A 21,912-nucleotide genomic window follows, 5' to 3' on the forward strand; every position below is an offset into this window, starting at 1 on the left:
TGGCACAGTCAATTTCTGCGCAAACAGGAAAGGGACATGTTTGATGCTACTTGCCCACACAAGCGCACCTTACAATTTCCCCAGCGCCAATTTTCACCAAAGTAGCTGTTTCGATGCTTAGTAATATACAGTATTAATAATAACTTTATTTCACATGGCACTTTTCTCCCAATGGGACTCAAGTCGCTTCCCAATTACAGTATAGCGCGCGGTACGAAGTACATGGGATTTTTAAATCTCCACCCAGATAAGTTTACACTCTGTGTTTTTTGTGCCTGAGGCACAGGGAGATAAAGGGATTTGTCCAAGGTCAGTGTTGATTGTTCTCAATGTCAGTGTCTTTACTCACTGATCCACTCCTACTGTACATCGTACATACTGTAGCCCCAAAAGTGTCAAACATAGAAGAAAAAAAAACCATTTTAACTTTAACTGCCTCATAGAAAGGAGTATTGAATTCTGTGTTAAAATCAGAATTGTATTAAAATGTAATTTTGGACCTTATCCCCTGAATATTGTTTAATTTGGTCCATTGGCAGCTGTGTAAATTGTATGTTACTATAAGGAAGAAAATGTCCTTTATAACCAAAAGTCAGAATGCTTGTAAGTTTCAACAGGTCAGATATTAATGATGCAGCTGTGGCTTGCAGTATTCACACAATAGACTCTGATAATGTTCTATTTCCATTGATTAATGAACACATTTTTCATTTTAGTTTATCTGGTTGAACAATGCATGCATGGATAATCCAATTAATCATTGCTTCTTCAAATTTACATTTTGTCATTTGTAAGTTACAAAGTGGCTAAATGGTCAGTCAAAGTGTACTAATGGCAGTGACATGTTTAAGGGATCAGTCCCTGCACAAACATGTACATTATGAACACTATATTAAATTGTAAAAATTATGTTTTATAAAGCTCTAGCCGTGTACGCGGCACAATACACAGATGTTACAATACAAAGAATGCCCACAGTCTGATTTTTGGTGCCTGAGGCACAGGTAGATGAGGTATATTTCTGGAGGTCAAAGGGGCAGAAACTGTATCTCCCCTTGTTCTGCCAGTTCAAAGGCTGTTTCATAACTAGGTCACTATTCTATGATCAGACAAGTCTATTCAGATCAGATTCAGATCAATGCTTTTAGCATTATCCTTTCTAGCAGAGTAAACATGGCCTGTTCTACTGGGAAGAATGCCGTTTTGCAAATATTTGCTCAATCAGTACTCTGTGTTTATATTAATAAAAAAATTGCCCTATATTTGATTTTCAAAATGAAATGCAATCTACATTCCCTTAGGATTTACATACATAAAAATGTACCTCAGTACAATGGTTAAACACTATTCACCTTTCTTTTGTCACCACCTCTTACTGAGGTCTTGCACATATGGAGTCATTCTGGAAGTGGAAATACGGGGAGTTATAGGAAGCACATACAGTATTATAATGGTCCATTGAAAGTGTTCTGGGACATCTTCTGTCTTCTTCTGTTAGCATCCAAAAATCTGCCAGGGTCTTTTGTGAATGACAAATACATTTCTTAGATACCACAGAGTTATCGACAGGCTGCCCTCAATTAATAAGAACTGTAATCTAATTGTTTTCATGTAATAGTAAAAACGGTGTGTTTTAGTGTTTCCATAATTCCTCACTCAAAAAAGAGGACACCAAGCTAGCACACTCATCACGCATGCGCAGTCGGTGCTCATCGCTGGCGCATGCGCGGTTGCCTTTTATTCGCGCATGCGCAGTCGGCGTTTGCCGCCCGTGCATGCATGAACAAAAGCCGCCTGCGCATGAGCGAGCAAAATCTAAATGCGCATTGGCGAGCGATGAGCGGTCACTGCACATGCGCGAGGAATGAGCACCAACTGTGCATGCGCGGTCGCGCTCGCACATGCATGGCCAGAAATTCCAGACGGTTTTAGTATATTTAAATATTCCTCCCAAACGGCGACTTTATATTAAAAAGCCGAACATGTTCGGAAAAATATGGACGTATGGCACCCTAGTTTATTATATTATGAACCCAGTTAGTACCCTTTGGACATACAGTGTACGTCATGAGGACAAGCATGCCAGTTGCCCTCCCCCTCCCCATACCGCCTTCCTCCTCCCTCCCCCTTCTCTCTCCCCAACCCCCAATACTTTGTTCTTCTCCCCCCAGGTTAATACCTCCTTCTCCACATCCAGGCCCAAACCTATCTATATCTATCGTCCCCACCCCCCATCCAGGACCATACCTCTTTCTTTCCTCCCCACCCAGGCCCAAACCTCCACCCCCCTCCACCCCATATACCTCCTCCCCCTCCCCATATCCAAACCCATACCACTTCCCCCCCCCTCCCATATCCAGACCCATATCTCCTTCCCTTCCCCTCCACCCCCCCACTCAAGGTCCATACCTTCTCCCCCGTCTGCTCCTTTCATTTGTCCTGGCACCTTGGCCCCAAGATGTCTGTTGGCGGCCCGGCACATAGTATACATTTTCTATGGGACAAAGGTAAGGTGGGAATCTGACATAACCAATAAAGATGCTTCGGGACACTTTTTTTAATATTAGATGTCACCTACATAAAAATGTTACGTCTAGATGCATTGGAGTGGAGAAAAAGAGAAAGACCTAAGATGTTACACTTATATAATTTTATATATGATGTAGAAAACTATTTTCTACAATGTGTGTAGGAGCAAATGTTCTTTTAACAGCAGTAGAGCTGTATTGTTTATTCTCAGCGTGACATTTAACCTACTTATTTGTCACACACTGAATAAAATTTCAGGTGTCCAAACTAATTGTATCCCTTCAATTAACACATATAAAAGCATTTGGATGTAAATGCTACAACCAGTGCAAAATACTGATATTGAATATTCTGAAAAGTTCATATTCTGCATTTTTTTATATTACGGCTTTGAATGTCTCTGAAGCAGAAAGTTAAATGGAAAAATACATTATTCATTAACCAGAAGTTGTGTGCCAATAAGTGGTGCACTAGAGATTATTGAGCTTGCTGTTTCATGTTATTATTGGAAATTGGACTAAAGTTCCAGCTGTTGCCCAGTCCGTGTTCTTTCAAATAACGGAATAATAAAAAACAGCCCACAGTATAGTCCTGTAGTTTTACTGAAGAACAGGGACACGACTAGTCTGCCTGGGCTATTATGGGGGGTGGGGGGGGAGTGGAAGGTGTACGTTCCCCCCCATCGACAGCCTTAAGAGTCATTACACCTCTCCCCCTCTCTCTCACACCTGCACCCCACTCTCAACACACACTTTTGGTGGAATAGGCATCACCAGACTTAACACTTGGAGTGACTGCCAATTTCAATTGAAAGAGTGTTTGCCTGTTTGGAAGTTTTCGCTTCTTGTAGGACACATTGCTAGCAGAAGTAGTAGCCCTGTGACAATGGCACTGTTGGTGTAGGGAAAGGTGGTTTTAATCTCAGGGCCAGTTTGTGTTATAGATAAAGCAGGCACTTACTGAAACTATGTCAGTGTTTCCATCCCTGCCTAATTAGTTCTCAGGTGGTGTCATTGTTGGAAAGGGCAGACCCACTTTTAGTTATGGGCAAAAGAACATCTGTCCATTCTTCCAGATTGGCTCTTATTGACCCAATCACATCTTTTTCAGAAGAAGGAAACATTACGTATTCCCTGGGTTCAACTGGCCTTAGAAGGAAATCTCCCCACAGTGACAGTTCTAGCTTATTGGAGATACCAATTAGGATAATTACTCTTGACCTTTGTTTACACCATTTCTGTTATTTTGGACATCTCCACTGAATTCTACTATAGAACTGGGTATTTCTAAGCTCTTATCTTGTTTAGTGCTGTTATTATATATACTCATTATACATTATAACTGTATTGGTCCATGGACTTAAAAAGTGAGGTTTGAGGGTTCTTGCCAAACATCCACTAACGTCTTTGCTCCCAGAAAGACCCACAATGCATTGCGGTGTACACTGGTAGATGTAGAATAAGGTATCCTTGCCCTTCAATATTAATGGATTCAATCTGACTTCAGCATTACGTTGATTGGGGATCTTAGCAATTGCTAATGCCCTTGCACTGGGCCTCTTCTCATCATTCAAATACTGCATATATTGTATAATTGTTACCCATGTATGTGTACAGACAGGTCCAGAGCATCTTTAAAACAGCAGTGAAATGTTTAAAATTCATTAAAAAAAATTATTAAGAGTTGGAAAAAAATATTTTTATAATGCTGTAATATCTAATACTACACAAATGATTTGTTTAAAAAAACAGCAGATGTCTTGGTGCTTTAAGCCTATTGGAAGAGATAAAAATCTCAGGTTAGAAAAGAAGATACAAATCTCTCCAAACCATATCTATTAATAATGTATCTCTATGCACTTCAGTCGTTCTGATACTTTGTGTCAGTTGCATCACAAATCTAACAGGACTACTTCCTAACTCCTGAGAAAAACAAATGATCTACTATTTTCAACTTCATTTTATATCCTGTAGTCTGCTTGTGCACGTTGTAACATATTGAAAGCTGTGTATTGGCCCCGTGTAAGTGTAGATTAATCACAGAATGGGATTTAAAGCTGCAGTTCAGTCTTTTTTTTTTTTTAATTTATTTTTTTACTTCAATAGTTTCATCTGGGCAATCTCTACTTACCTAAAGAACTGCATAACTGCCGGTCAATTCGTTCTCCGTCTATTGATCGGCAAAGTTTGGCGACATCTTTAAATATGGGGAATGTAAATCGTTGCTATAGGAACAATCATGCTTGTTAAAATAGAATACAAGAAAATTGGTCTTTCAAAGTAGTTTTTTTTTTAAAACAGAAAATGCTAAAAGTATTTTTTCTTACTACAGAACTGATTTATTAAAAAAAACCCACACATGCAGGATATTGCCTGAACTGCAGCTCTAATGGACCAACAAAACAAAGGCGTGACAATGTATTGAGAGCATTAATACTCTAGTACAGGGGTGTAGTCCAGTCCTCAAGTGCAACATCAATGCCCCGTCCTGGGCGCCAGATGAAGAGCCCTGACTTACAGTATTGAAAATATATAGGCCAGGAGTGGACAACTCCAGTCCTCAAGGGCCAGCAACAGGTCAGCTTTCCATACACCTAAAGGAGAAACCTGCGAGGCTTTGAAAGCTTTACATAGTGTTACACCTCTGGAGAACTCAAATACTGTATCACTGCATATGACGGATCAACATTTAGAAGCTACATTTGAAAGAGTCTAGCTTAGCTTTAAAGCTTAAATGTGAACTCCCACCTAGGACCACAATAACCCGTTAACGCCTACATAGCTGCGGCACCAGAATGTGTTGCCTCTGCCACCTGCAAAAAAAATGTTCTTCCAAAGATAGCAAAGCAGCACGATCTGTACTTAAAATATGTTTACAATGACTTAACGAAACCAATGACATCGGAAAAATTGTGTACCAAATGCTGTTGATTTAAGATGGGGCTTCATAGGCATCAAATGGATATAGTTGTCCGCAATATCATCCAAATGGGGCTAAATATAAACTAAATATATACTGTTTCTGACTGTTTCCATTGCCAGTTGTATTATAGTACTTTAGAAGCAATGGCAGTACCTTTTTTTGTTAGTTACACTTTAGTTCTGTTAGAAGTTTACATTATTCTATTACTTACAGTATATCTGCATATTTTTTCTGGATAAAAGGATGCATTACTGTGCATATTGCATCATTCCTAGGAGCATTTCTCTAAATGCAGTGAAATATTCTTAAATTGTATTTTCTATCCTAGCAAACGCTGCACATGCTGTATGCTGCTTACATTGCAATCTATTTATTGAATGATGCAGTAAGCAAGGGATGCTCAACTCCAGTCCTCAAGCCCCCATAACAGGTCAGGTTTTCAGGATATCTCTGCTTCAGCACAGGTGACTGAATCAGTTGCTCCCTGCTTCAGCACAGGTGGCTGAATCAGTGGCTCAGTCAGAGACTGAGCCACTGATTCAGCCACCTGTGCTGAAGCTGGGATATCCTTAAAATCTGTCCTTTTGGGGGCATCTTGAGGACTGGGGTACACAACCTCTGCTGTAAGCTGTTTCAATTGTATCTCTTGTCTTTTCCAGCTGCATATATAAAGGTTTATCTGTTAGAAAATGGATTGTGTATTGCAAAGAAGAAGACGAAAGTGGCACGCAAATCGTTAGACCCATTATACAATCAAGTGATTCCCTTTACTGAAACGTCGCAAGGAAAAGTATTACAGGTAAGGAAATGTGTGGCCATTTAAAGATTATGGGGGTTATGCACAAAGCAGTGATAAGTGTTTTTAAGTGAGATACATGCTTTTTGGCACAATTTATGATGCAATTTTTTTTAGCAATGACTGTGTTTTGATGATGAAAAGCCTTTTAAGCACGATACTGCAGTGTTATCATTGCTTTGTGAATCGCGCTGCACGCAATATTGAGAAATAAAGGCATGTATCTCACTTAAAAACACTTATCACTGCTTTGTGCATAACCCCCTATGGCTCCAACACACAAAGGCATAGTTACAAACGGCAACATGAAAGAATGTTCATTGCTATTGTACACCCTCACTGTACTCATGACCAGATCATGGGGTGGAAAAAATTAACTGATTGGAATCTACTGTATGCAGTTCCTAAATGCATTGACATTGTGAAATCATTCACCCAAGCTTTAGCTTCTTAGGTACTTTACGACCAAATCAACCCAGCAAGAGGTATATAGATAAGAAGTAGATGATGAGCTCATATATATATGCACGATATATATATATATATATATATATATATATATATATATATATATATATACACACACACACACACGCACACTCGTATAGTGACCACAATTTGTGAAACGTGTTGGATCAAAGTTTGTCTTGAGCGAGGATCCATAGTCACTCACACCAGGAGACACGCAATCCTCTCCGGGCCCGCTGAGGACTGACATTTTAAGCAGATACTGTAATCCTTATTTCTATTTTATACTTAGCATTTTTTAAGTTGTCTTGTTTGTATGATATTTGATAAATTGTTTTGCCTTTAGCCCACTCTAAGTTTGCTTTGGATTTGTGCCTCTTCTCCAGAGCCATTTATATACATACACTGTGTTCAGAAAAGACGGGCCCCCTTTTATTGATCAATTATACGTCTGTCACAGTAAATTTTTACACTTAAGAATGATTTCATAATCTAGTAAATATTCTTTGGAATTGGTGGTGATGGCGTGATGACCTCATCACGTGCACGTTATCGATTATGCAATCAGACGGTGGCGTTCCCGTCTTCGGGCGCCTTTCAGCAGAAGGAGGACATTTTGAACACACACTTTGAACCACACTATCAAGTCAAACTTTATAGTAATCTTTGTGTTTCAGATTAGATTATAACTGTTTAACATTTTTACGAGCTACGAAGGAAAATTTCCTATTTCTCGTTTAATTAACATGAACCTCCCGCAGCGTATCTGGTACTTGTTGACATAATACAGTGACGTCAATTTAGTTATCATCCGTTGATTGTCTACATTGTGCTTCTTATATAGTGTTAATCTACATAACAGACCTACAATTGTGCGCATTTTCATGAGGATTGAGCGAGAAATATATAAAATATGATGATAAAATGAAAAGGCTCCCTTTTTTCTGAACACTGTGTATATACTGTACATATATATATATATATATATATATCAATCAATCAAAGGATTAGTAGCGCCAAAATGACAAGTGATAACATTGAAATAAAAACAAATTATATGAAAAATAAAACGGGTGAATCATAAAAAATAAAAAGATGATACTAATCCACTCATCAGAATGTCCAGTCAGTTGTCGCTTGAATGGGTGTGGGGCAGCGTTCAGCAGAAGAACCAGTTCCACAAAAATCTATTAGACAGAAGGAGAAAGCGCACAACCCATAGCGTAAAAACGTATAAAAAGTTTAATAAAAATATATAGAGAGGGAAACAAGCTTACTCACAAACATAACATGTAATTAGGCATGTATGATAATAATATCACCACCACAGGAACAGCACGGCAAGATCTCCTGCAGCGTCAAATATAGCAAACGCCGCCCGCTCGTGTCCCACGGTCTCAGACCTCATGGATGGTGTTGAAACCTGTAATCTTAGGAGTCCTGAGTTGTCAGTCTCTCTACACCAGACTGGCTATCAACCGCGCCAATTCTGGGGCTGTGTGCAGCAGGGCTGGAAGCTTGCCACTACTTCCGACCCTTGTTGATGACGTAGTGTTGGCGCTGCTTCCTAACGCGTTTCGTCAGACACATTGACTTTTTCAAAGGATGTTGGAATAACAACAGAGACAGAAATATATATACCCAGAAAAGTGGGTGGTGGAAAACAATTAATCAATCACAAAGCTCTCCCAATTGAAACTAAAAGGGCAATAACTTGAATAAACACATATCAGCTGTTAGAGCTACAAGAAAAGAAAACAAATATTAGTATTACAACATAATTAAACTAAAGGGAAAGAATATTACCTTCAGTTTAAATAGCCGTAACAAAATAATATAACAAATGCAGGAATTACAAACTGAATAGTATAAACAAATGCAACATTGTTTAGTACATATTATTAGTGAAAAATTTGGCCAAGCAATAGCCCCAGAGGGAGAGGTATCAATACTAACACATCAAAAATAATAATGTATATTTCTAATACTTGCACAGACAATAACATCCGTGCCTACTTCTCCAGCTCAGCCTTAATTGTCACTGTAAAATATCAATATAGCAAAAGAGGAGAGAAGCTCCACCAGGGAGCAACAGAGCCAAAAACAAAAAGATATTAACCCATAAGCAGATTGGAAAGAAACCAATATTAAACAATAGTGCTTGTGTCAATGGACTCATTAAATCCACCAGGCGCTAGTGTCGCGAGCTGGTAGATCCAATAAGTCTCACGTTTACACAACTTTTTGAAACGATCACCCCCTAAAGTAAGAGGAGATATATATTCCAATCCTATAATTTTTAACGTTTTTGGGTCTTTATTGTGAACCATTTCAAAGTGTCTATAGATCCCATGGCTGCTAACTCCGTTAACTATACTTCTTCGATGCTCCAAAAAACGAGCACTCAAGGGACGCGTGGTGCGGCCCACATATTGTTTGCCGCAACCACACGTCAGCATGTATATAATGTACATGCTTATACAAGTAATGTATCCTATAACACTATGTGTATTGCCCTTGACAAAGGAGATAAACTGATCAGATGTTGACAGATGACTACAGGTGATGCAGCGTGTTCTGCCACACCTATGGTTACCAGCAGGCCTCAAGTGAGACAAAGCAGACGGGTGATTATTGTTGATTTTAGTAGGTGCCAGAATATTTTTCATATTTCTGGCTTTCCTAAACACTATTGACGCTTTATCGGGTAGATGTGGCCCCAAATGGGGGTCACATTTTAAGATATCCCAATGCTTATTTAAAATTCTGCCAATAGTATTTGCGGATTGATTATAACCTGTTATAAATCTCAGGGACATAGATGTATCCGGGGTATGTCTTTTATAATGCTTCATATTATTTATCCTCTTATTTCTGGATTGTTCCAGAAGAGAGGATCTGTCTAGAGCAGCAACTCTGTCAAAAGATTGTTTGACGAGTTGAGTATCAAATCCCTTGTCCCTGAATTTCAACTCAAGTAGCTGTGATTGGGTCACAAAGTCGCCGTCCTTCGTGCAATTTCTCTTCATTCGATGAAATTGGCCCAGTGGGATGTTATTTAGCCAACGTGAGGCATGGTTGCTCTCTGCATGAACGTAGTTATTAACACTTACAGCCTTGCAGTGTGTTTTAGTTAGTATATTAGCATCTTCATCCATCTCCAATTCCAGATCTAAAAATACCACAGAATTGGCATGAATATCAAAAGTAAACTTAAGCCCTAAATCATTTTCATAAAATGATCTTATGATAGTTCTGAAATCACCCTCTTCACCATCCCAAATTAATATAAGGTCATCTATGAAACGGCCATAGTATACGACACCCGCCCCCAGTGCCACATTCTGCCACACGGCCAACTCCTCCCAGTAGCCCATGTACAGGTTGGCATAACTAGGTGCGAATCTCGCACCCATGGCCGTTCCACAGGTCTGCAAATAATAATTGTCTTCAAATAAAAAATAATTATGTGTTAAAATAAAATTAATACTTTCCAATAAAAATGTTTTTTGATTTGAAGGGATGGTGGCAACCTGATTCAGCCAAAAGCTCACTGCATCGATCCCCCTGGAGTGCACTATGGACGTGTATAAAGATGATACGTTACATGTAGCCAACAAAAAGGTGGGCTTCCATTTTATCCCGGAGATGGCGTCAATGACATGAAGCATGTCCCTAATATGAGACCTAAGTGTGGTCACAATAGGTTGAAGATAATAATCAACATACTGGGGCAGGCTCGCCATCATTGAGTCCACCCCCGAGACAATAGGCCTACCGGGGGGATCGATTAGAGTCTTGTGAAGTTTTGGCAGATGGTAAAACACAGGTATACGCGGATGATCATTAAACAAAAATCGATATTCTGATCTAGTGAGTATGCCATCTGTATGGGCTCTGTCTAACAGATATTTAAGCTCAATCTGGTATCTGGAAGTGGGATCAACAGAGAGGGTGGTGTAGGAGGCAGTGTCCCCCAGGAGTCTGGCATCTCACGTAGGTAGGCGTCTTTGTCCTGGACGACAGTGCCCCCCCCCCCCTCCTATCCGCCTGTCTGATAATGATACTCTCATTATTCTTGAGAGCTTCTAAGGCCTCTCGTTCTGGCTTGGAGAGATTATGTTGAATCCTAAAGGGTCCTGAACACAGTATATATATTTCTGTCTCTGTTGTTATTCGAACGTGTTTTGAAAAAGTCAATGTATCTGACGAAACGCGTTAGGAAGCAGCGCCGACACTACGTCATCAACAAGGGTCGGAAGCAGTGGCAAGCTTCCAGCCCTGCTGCACACAGCCCCAGAATTGGCGCGGTTGATAGCCGGTCTGGTGTAGAGAGACTGACAACTCAGGACTCCTAAGATTAGAGGTTTCAACACCATCCATGAGGTCTGAGACCGTGGGACACGAGCGTGCGGCGTTTGCTACATCTGACGCTGCCGAGCTATTCCCGTGGTGGTGATATTATTATCATACATGCCTAATTACATTTTATTTTTGTGAGTGAGCTTGTTTCCCTCTCTATATATTTTTATTAAACTTTTTATATGTTTTTACGCTATGGGTTGTGCGCTTTCTCCTTCTGTCTAATGTATATATATATATATATGTGTGTGTGTAAATATAACTGTATGCTCATCTGCATGTCTAAGGCAGGTCTGCAACCCCGCCCTTCACCATTATCACCCAGCACACAGCACTTCCACTGCAGCAAGGGATTCTGGGAAATGACATGCACATGAGCACACAGTGCCACTTTTTGCTTCAAAAACCATTTTTAACATTGTTCCCTATAGGCTTAAGCTTGCTGCATGGTCACAGCTTTGAGCACAGCCAGGGTTAAGGTGCATACCCAGAAAACCACCCGCAGACAGCTGTTTCGACCTTAATGGGTCTCATCAGTGTGGGCTTGATTGACTAGGTATGCAAAGAAGCTAAGGGATGGGGTATACCATAATACTGAGTTAAGTTATGGTGAGTAAAAAAAGTGACAAAAACCCTCCATTGCAAAGCAAATATGCAAATATGTAAATATAACTGTATGCTCATCTGCATGTCTAAGGCAGGTCTGCAACCCCGCCCTTCACCATTATCACCCAGCACACAGCACTTCCACTGCAGCAAGGGATTCTGGGAAATGACATGCAAATGAGCACACAGTGCCACTTTTTTGTGGGTGGGTTTACTGGCTATGCATCTTAACCCTGGCTGTGCTTAAAGCTGTGACCATGCAGCAAGCTTAAGCCTATAGGGAACCATGTTTAAAATGGTTTTGAAGCAAAAAGTGACACTGTGTGCTCATTTGCATGTCATTTCCCAGAATCCCTTGCTGCAGTGGAAGTGCTGTATGCTGGGTGATAATGGGGAAAGGCGGGGTTGCAGACCTGCCTAAGACATGCAGATGAGCATACAGCTATATTTCCGTTATATATATACTGTATATATATGACTGTCTCCAGGGCATCATACATCTTGACAATAATTTAAATGAGGTGCAGCGGTTAGGTAGAGTAATTACCTAACAGATGACCCAGCACAAGCAAAAAATAAGAAATGGTGATTTAGTAGCCAGATCGATGTTGCGGTCTCCAATGGGACCTTTTTCAAGGTCGTCTCCTCCTTGCCTCTTTACCTGCATCAAAAACATTTGCCAGGTCTAAAATAGCTTAAACATCTCTGGCTGAAGATCGGACTCTAATGTACAAGTATTGATTAAGTAGGTTACTTACATTTGATAAAGCCACTTCTAGAATACTAAAAGTGCATTGTCACAGGAGAGCACGCAGTTACACCTTTAAACCAGGATAATTTCACTGAGCAAAACAAGATAATGAAATAAATTGAAATGTATTCATTTGAAATAGGCAAACACACAATGTTACACAATTTACAGTAAAAAGACACACTTACTTGGGGAATTGGGATTGAAAAAAAACTATACTTTCCTAGGTGTAGGGGCTTATTGCCAAGCTTACCCTAAAAAGTGTTAGAACTGAAACCACCATGCAGTTCCAACCGCCACAGCCCCCTTATCTCTCCAAAGGGCTGACATTCACTTGCTGCTTGGAATCTGGAAAATTGTAAAGTCTTGAGAGAAACTAAGAGAACTGCCAAATCTGAGCTGTGTAAGGTTTATTAAAACCTCTCAGTTCCTTTCCCGGAACTCTTTCTCCCCATCAGGAGCGTGAGGAATTTCCCTAGCAACCAATCTGAGACAAACCAGTAACAAAAATGGGGTTTCTTAAACATCTGACTGAACCCAGGGTCATTTGAAAATATGGCCCCTCTGCCCCTGCTTCCCTCCATGCCCCCCACGGTGAGAGACTCCGGCCAATCTGGGTAGACCAAATGGACAGGCACATTGCATCCCTTTGATCTGAGATGTGGATAATTGAATCACACCTTGAACATCCTCTAGGCCTTTCATCCCCAGATGTCCTGTGCACAACGCATATGTTTTAAAACACACAGTTTAATAAACTATACTTTTATACTGTGTTTGCTAAAAATGTCTAAGTCTTTCTTTGGTGTCAGGGATAGAATAAGAATGTATACTTTCTATTCTCACTCGCCATATCCCCGCCACACTGCAAAAACCTGACTTTAAATTTTTACACAAAATAAACCTCGCAGCTTTATCAGATAGCTGGAGCATCCCCTGAACCCTTATACCAGGTTCAGGGAGACTTAAGCATGAACTGGGCACCCCCTTTATACTAGGGATCGCTGTACCCTTCTGGGGATACCTTGATCCCAAAGGCCCATTTTACCTTTCTGGTCTGTGCTGAAGCAGGGACTCCTGGCGGTGAGCTGCAAGAACGTTTTCAGGGTAGGATTTTGACCAGAGCATTGTGCTTCAATGTATCTGAGAATCCTATCTGATTCCCGGCTACATTTTTGGGGTATCCAGTAACTCTGGAACCCCACTACATAGCTTCAATCTCTGCTTGTTGGCATTCCTGGAAAGGCAAAAACATAACATTTCTTTGTCGCACATTTTACATACAGACACAACAGTACATATTCGATAGGCAGCTCCAAGAGCTGACACTCTAGGACCCCAAAACATGGATCAGGGGAAACTAAGTGGGCTTCACTTTTATTAGTGAGCCTGGTTACCCGTCACATGTATTTAGACAGTTTGGGGAGAATGAAATATAACTCTTATAATAGAAGCAAAGTGCAATACATAGATTGCTATACGTCCATATGTATTCTATACATTGTCATGGGAGACCAGGTTTCATCAACACATTAATACTGGGATTCTGGATTGAGCACAACAAGGAGGGCAAAATAAATCGTAATTTATTTCCTTTTCAGACAAACACAATTCTTCACAATTACACTTAATAAACACTTACTGGGATGGGGAAACGAAAGAAAATGTCTACGGAACGAATTACTTGAAAACAAAGTCTCTGGGCACCCCTGCACGCATGCAAGTGGGTGCGAGATTTGAGCCGTGTGACAATCTTTGGCTAGGGGCGCAAATTGCCACCCCTATATCTCCGCCGAAAGGAATATTTCCGTTGGGTCCTTACAGGATTCGGTCAGGAATCCTTAGCTGAAACTAATTCTGGAAGAGGGGCATGATCCTAGGTTACGATGTTGTTAACCCCTCACACTCCGGAACCGCTGATGCTGTAACTTGGACGAGTCTTAGATGGAACTCGGATGAATCTAACTAGGACTGGGCTGCAGGCATTTTTATAGGGTTAAGGATCCTATCTCTAACATACCCAGCCAATCCTCCAGTGGGAACAACTTTTCCCACCTATCCCAGACTTGCTAGTAGCTCACGAAAGGGCAGAAGTTGCTTCCTGGTTTGCTCAGAGCAAGTGCTAATTTGACACCTAAACTGCTTAGCACACCGGGCCCAACCCCTTACCTGGCGACAGTAAGTCTGGGGTTTGGCTACCAAGTGTTGATAGTTCATACTTCGTATTAATATCTGGTATTTTGCAATAATCCAGCCCCCCTGACACCTAGGGTCTATGAGGCTTTTCAACTCCGGACTTCTCTAGATACTGGGGCACCAACTCAGCAGGGTGCCCATTGATGTATGGAGATGAAAAATTCCTCAGCTCATCCACCGTTAACACATTGACATGCTAATAGATTCATTGCCGGACTGGCAGGAAAGGGTTCCTGCCTTTACATTTTAAAACATACCTGAAACACATTTTATTTTTATATGTACTTTCTGTATGTGTGGGTGATATAAAAACAACATGTATGTGAATGTTACATTCTCAACTATCGGTATTCCCAAAATTAGAGTGCTAGATCCTTCCTAACAAAAGTTAGCTACTTAATTGAATATTGCTCTGTGATGTGGTTTGCGTTTTAAGCTATGGCATACAATGTATCACTGCTTGCCGGAATCAGTAACCGCAGAAGCACTCCACCACTTGACCTTAATTGGTTAACGAGACCGCAGGATGCATTGTTGCATTCTGCCACTTCAACTAGACCGCAAACCACTTATCCACTTGAGTTTGTGGTTTAGACTTCCCCGGAGGGTTTTGCGGTTTCGGAACTGATACAGATATTCCATGGAGCCGCTTGGCACAGTGTTAGAAGCTCCCCCTTGTGTTGCGAATACAGTTTGCACATTCAACATACATTCATATGACTGCAGCTAGTTTTTGAGCTGCAAAACAGGGATATTACAGATGATGTATAGGGGAAACATAGCATTGTGGTGACCATTAATTAACCCCTTCATCCCAAACAAGGTATAGGGGTAACCAGCTGCGTATAAGACCTTTATTATTGGCCTGGTTAACCCCTTCACCGCCACACCTCCCCACCTTAAAGTACAGGCTCTGTCCCGACCACCTCGTCCGGTGGTTGTGCTGGCCTGGCACCTCTTGAGGCTATTAGTTTGCAAGGATTGTCCTGGCGGGAAAGGCCATCCACGTTGCCATGTTCACTGAATGTTCTTATGCTGGATGGTAAAGTCAAATTCCTGCCAAGCAAGACTCCAGCGCAGTACACTGGCGACACACTTTATTCGAGCTTGGCTAGTCCCACGAATTCGGGTATACTCGGGTGTATTGAGGTTTGTGACTGTTTTCTGCCCGAGTGCATTGCGTTATTTTCCAGGCAGGGATTGAAGCATTTTATTCCCGCTGGCTGCAATACTGCACAGTATATATATATATATACTGCATTACAATTCATGAATTTATGCCATCTGGTAGACACACGAAGCATTGCAGCCTATTAAATCCTAATCATTATCATTTAATAGATCAGCCGCCCGTCAGCCAGGCATGAACCATGGCTGGGAAGGCAAACGCAACGGGGCTTGTCTGAGGTGAGGAGCGGCGCATTCCAGGTATCTGCCAGGTACATACTGGGTATTTGCTCGAATAAAGTGTGTCGCAGCAGTAACTTGGCATTTTCGCCAGACACCCTTTGAAGCCAACTTAACGGGTTGTGGTCCGTGATCACAGTGAATGGGCGACTGCAGAGATAGGGCTGAAGTTTCTTCAGAGCCCACACAATTGCCAAACACTCCTTCTCAATGGTGGCATAAGCCACTTCTCTGGGCAGCAACCTTCTGCTCAGATAAACCAATGGATGTTCACTGCCCTCCTCCCCCACTTGGCCGAGTATAGCGCCAATGCCATAGTCATAGGCATCGGTCTGCACCAAAAACTTTTTGGAGTAGTCTGGTGCAGCTAGGATAGGGGCACTGGCCAGTGCAGTCTTCAGTGCCTGGAATGTGACTTCACAGGCGGGAGACCAGACAACTTGCACAGACAGTCGCTTTTGGGTCAAGTCTGTCAGGGGCTTAGCTACGGCGCTGTACTGAGGAACAAAATTTCTGTAGTAACCTCTGGTGCCAAGAAAAGCCATAACCTGCTTCTTGGTCTTGGGAACGGGCCACTGCACTATTGCTTCCACTTTGGCTGGCTCTGGTTTGAGGTGCCCGCCACCCACCCTATGCCCTAGGTACAGTACTTCTGCCATCCCTACAAAGCACTTGGTGGGTTTCAATGTGAGTCCGGCTTCCCTGATTCTGGCTGGCACCGCAGCTACATGACCGAAATGGGTGTCCCACGAATTGCTAAACACTGCAATGTCATCCAGGTATGCCCTTGCAAACCCCTGCATACCCTCCAGTAACCGATTGACCAGGCGTTGGAAGGTAGCCGGGCCATTCTTCATCCTGAATGTCATCACTAAGAATACATAGAGGCCAGTCGGGGTAATGAATGCTGACTTCTCCCTAGCCTCCTGGGTGATGGGGATCTGCCAGTAACCTTTACTGAGATCAATGGTGGTCAGGTTCTTTGCCCCCGCGAGTTCATCCATCAACTCGTCCATGCGGGGCATGGGATAAGCATCCGACACCGTCCCTGCGTTTAGCTGTCGGTAGTCGACACAGAACCAGGTGGTCCCGTCCTTCTTAGGTACCAGGACTACCGGACAAGGCTAAGGGCTCCGGGATGGTACAATTACCTCTAGGGTCAGCATCCTCTACCTCCCTCTCTATACTGCCCTTGATCTCTGCTGATATCCGATAGGCATGCTTATGCAGAGGGCGCAGATCACCTGTGAGCACCGGGTGATCTGTGATGTAGGTTCTGCCTGGCTTGTCCATGAACAGAACTTTATACTGCTCTGGCTTCTGCTCTCTGCCTGGCACTTAACTGAGACCCTATCACAACCTGCTCTACGGTACCCTCCTGCCTAGCCTTCCCTAAGAGATCTGGCAGAGCACTGCTCGCCGGATCCCCCAATAGGGGGATACAAATGGCCTGCACCGATGCCACACTCGGTGCCACGTACTCCTTGAGCATGTTTATGTGATAGGTCTTATTTCTCTCTGCCTCAGCATCTACCTGTACAACGTAGTTGCCCTCATTCACCTTTTGGAGTACCGGATACGGTCCCGACCAGGCAACCATTAATTTGTTTTCCCAAGTAGGTTTGAGAACAAGTACTTGCTGTCCTGGGATGACCTCTCTGCTACGGCATTCTGATCATACCAAGTCTTCTGCTTGGTCTGAGCAGCCCTAAGTTTGTCCTGTGCCAACCCCATGAGCATCTCTAGCCGGTCTCTGAGATCTACCACGTACTGAAGCACAGAAGCATCAGTAGTGGTACTCTCCCCTTCCCATCCCTCAAGGAATAGGTCCAGAGGTCCCCGTACCCTGCGACCATATAGCAGTTCAAAGGGAGAGAAACCTGTAGATTCTTGCGGTACCTCTCGCTATGCAAACAGCCTGTGCTCCAGGTGAATCTCCCAGTCTTTTCCCTCTGTGTGTATAAAAGTCTTAAGCATCTGCATCAGGGTCCAGTTGAACCTCTCACATAGTCCGTTGGTCTGGGGGTGGTAAGGGGTCGTGTGCTGGTGCTTCACCCCGCACGCATCCCAGAGACACTGGAGCAATTCACTCATGAATTGCGACCCCTGATCAGTTAGGATCTAACTAGGGAAACCTACCCTAGAAAAATGGCTAGCTTGGCTTTCACTACTGCCCTAGCATCAATAGTTGCAAGCGCTACTGCCTCAGGGTACCGGGTGGCAAAGTCCACCACCGTGAGGATGTAGCGCTTCCCTGACCAGCTGGGAACCATGAGGGGTCCCACGAGGTCCATGGCTACCCGCTGGAAGGGTTCCCCTATTACTGGTAACGGGTTCAAGGGTGCCTTCCCAGGGTCACCTGCCTTACCTACTTGCTGGCAGGCATCACAGGACCGGCAGAATTCTGCCACTGCACTGGATGCCCCCGGCCAGTAGTAACGCTGCAACAGCCGGGCTCACGTCCGAGCGACCCCCTGATGCCCCGCTAGTGGAATGGAGTGGGCTACCGGCAACAACTGCTGCCTATACTTCCGGGGTACCACTAGCTGTCTCTTCTCCGTCCATACCTCATCTAGCCCTGTAGTCCCTTGCTCTCTTTACAGGAGCCCGCGGTGCCACAAGAAGTAATCAGACCCTTCACTTGACTAACTAACAATAGCGCTCTAAACACACCCTAAATGTGACAATATACAATTCAACCACATATGTGTAAATAATAAAGCAGTGTGATAATAACAATCAAGTGATCTAAAGAAAAAATTAAGAAACTTAGAAACAAACTGCAACCCTTGATAAAGACTGTTCCACTCGTCTTGCACCAGGTGATCCTCCAACAAATCAGGGGAGCTCGTCTCGTAGTTATCAAATAAAGAAACACTACATAGTGTAATACTGTTGTGAATAAATTTGTGCAAACAAAGCTCAAAAATGACTACTCACAATAAAGCAGTCAAATTCAGGCAGTCATCCAACTTAAGGGGTGGATGTTCCCTGTGTATACAGCAGCCACCAGCCCCCAACCTCCAAGGAGAAAAAAAAAGAAGAAAAGAGACCATATAGTGCAGATTTGTATTTAGTATTTAAAGGGATTAAAAAAATGCAGGCTTACACTTCATATGATCGAGGTAGGCAGTATGATATTATAGGTAGTGGGTGCTCATCTGGTCACGATCCTTTTGAGTTCCTCACTATCCTCTGCTCCACCGCAATACTCTCGCATCCACGCCAGGCCCTCCCGTTGCGTCACTTCCGGTTGTTAAGCGAACTTCCGGATCTGATGACAGGGGTGGACCTCAGTTGTTCTTCCTCTTCGGTATGGGCTGAAACACTCTACACAACGGCGAAACATGTAGAGTGTTTCAGCCCATACCGAAGAGGAAGAACAACTGAGGTCCACCCCTGTCATCAGATCCGGAAGTTCGCTTAACAACCGGAAGTGACGCAACGGGAGTGCCTGGCATGGACGCGAGAGTATTGCGGTGGAGCAGAGGATAGTGAGGAACTCAAAAGGATCGCGACCAGATGAGCACCCACTACCTATAATATCATACTGCCTACCTCGATCATATGCAGTGTAAGCCTTCATTTTTTGAATCCCTTTTAATACTAAATACCATCTGCACTATATGGTCTCTTTTCTTCTTTTTTTTTTCTCCTTGGAGGTTGGGGGCTGGTGGCTGCTGTATACACAGGGAACATCCACCCCTTAAGTTGGATGACTGCCTGAATTTGACTGCTTTATTGTGAGTAGTCATTTTTGAGCTTTGTTTGCACAAATTTATTCACAACAGTATTACACTATGTAGTGTTTCTTTATTTCATAACTATGAGATGAGCTCCCCTGATTTGTTGGAGGATCACCTTCACTTGACTTAGACTCGGATGCCCGAAGTCTCATGCCCTCTAAGCTGGGGTCTGATCGCACCGCATCCCTAAACTGGATACCTAACTCTGGCCACCCTCCGGTCATACCCAAGTCAGGGGGATAGGGAACAGGGACAGGGAACAGTAAGTCAGGCTTAGTCTGGCTTACTTGTCTGGTCTCCGCAGAGGCTGCTGGAACCATAGTTCCCAAATGCAGGGGGACAGGGGCTGGTTCTTCTGCGATCCTTGCTGACTGGCTCCTGGTGATCGCTGCAACAGGCGCCAGCTCAGTTGTAAAGACGCAGGCAACGTGCCCCAGGTCAATACCAAGTAAGATCTCGGCATCAAACCCGGGAAAAAACCCCACCTCCCTCATACCACTTCCGGCACCCCAGTCCAAAAGCTTGGAGTGACCGTGGTCCTCCATCTGGCATGGTCACTTGCATCCCGGTGCCTGGGAGCAAATCCTCTGGCCGCACCATATCAGGGCGATCCAGAGTCCCCCAGCAAGCCGTCCGCCTGCCGGTCCCCGATGGTCACCTTCCGCAGATGTTTCTGCCACACATCGTTGGGCTGCATCCTGACTGGTTCAACCTGATGTCCCCCAATCTCCGCTGCTGGTCCTGAGGTGGAAAACGCAGGCTCTCCACGAACGTCCCTCTGTGAGATGGCTCGAGGGTTGTGCTTGGCTCCTCTGTGTGTGCCAGCCGCACACGGTCGACTGACCTCGCAGCTGGTGATCGTTGCCCCTGATGGGGTCCCTTGGACTGGTCCCGGTCCGGACAGTTGAATCTGAGATGTCCGACCTTGTTACAGGAAAAACACTGCCTCTCGTGTTTAAACTCTACAGCCTTGGGTGCGTTGACTGCTGCTGCAGGTTTGAGTGTCCACTGAGGGGTATTTTTAGCTCCCTTGGCTGCACGGGCCACTCCTTTGGGAGCTGCCGCGGTCCTCCACCTGGCATGGTCACTTGCATCCCGGCGACCGGGAGCAAATCCTCTGACCGCACCATATCAGGGTGTTCCAGGGTAATGGTGGACCGGAGTCCAGCAAGCCGTCCACTTGCTGGTCCTAGATAGTCACCCTCCATAGATGCTTCTGCCAGACATCGTTGCGCTGCAACCCGACTGGTGCAACTTGATGTCCTCCGATCTTTGTTGCTGGTTCCGAGGTGGCAAGTGCAGGTTCTCCTGTGTGTTGATTCCACAGCTGTGCTTGGCTCCTCTGTGTGTGCCAGTTGCACACGGGTGACTGATCTTGCAGCATGTGATCGTTGCCCCTGATGGGGTACCCCGGACCAGTCCCGGTCCAGGCAGTCTGGCCTGAGGTGACCGACTTTATTGCAGGAAAAACACAGCCTCTCATATCTAAACACTGCAGCTTTGGGTGCGTTGCCTTCTGCTACAGGCTTGTGGGTCCACTGAGGGGTGGATTTGGCTCCCTTGGCTGGGCTGGCCACATCTTTGGAAGCCCCTTTCTTGTTCATCAAAGCCCTGCTGGTCACATACTCATCTGCCATCCTTGCAGCATCTACATGGGTTTTAGGTTTATGGTCAAAGATCCATGCCCTCACGTCCGAGGGAAGCTGCTGCAGCAGTTGCTCCAGAAAGATCATGTCCAGTAAGGTATGGAACTTGGTAACCCCACAACCCTCCACACACTGGGTCCCATACAAGGCCATGCGGGCTCCATAATTCACATAGGATTCCCAGTGGTATCTTTCCACAGTCCGGAACTTGCCCTGGTATGCTTCTGGGGTGAGGGCGTACTGGATGAGCAACATGCCTTTTACATGACCATAGTCATTGGCATCAACACGTGGAATGCCCTGCACAGTTTGTTTGGCCAGACCAGACAACAAGGGGCTCAATCGCTGAACCATGTCCCGTCGTGGGACCCTGTATTGGTGACACTGAGTTTCAAAGTCATTTAAGAAAGCATCTATCTGGTCTGTTCCATCCAAGAACTTGCTGAAGCTGTGGTGGTCCACCCGGGGAATATCCTGTTCTCC

General features: G+C 43.9%; 1 protein-coding gene across 1 annotated transcript in view; it reads left to right on the forward strand.

The window, feature by feature from the left end:
* The window catches only part of LOC142466386 (regulating synaptic membrane exocytosis protein 4-like), a 49,436-nt gene that overhangs the window by 15,038 nt on the left and 12,486 nt on the right, over positions 1-21,912 (forward strand). Inside the window, exon 3 of the mRNA XM_075571244.1 lies at positions 6,111-6,250. Within this exon, the coding sequence (XP_075427359.1) occupies positions 6,111-6,250 (140 nt within the window). The remainder of the gene's footprint in view (positions 1-6,110; positions 6,251-21,912) is intronic.

This window comes from Ascaphus truei, chromosome 15 (genome assembly GCF_040206685.1).
Source record: "Ascaphus truei isolate aAscTru1 chromosome 15, aAscTru1.hap1, whole genome shotgun sequence".
NCBI lineage: Eukaryota > Metazoa > Chordata > Amphibia > Anura > Ascaphidae > Ascaphus > Ascaphus truei.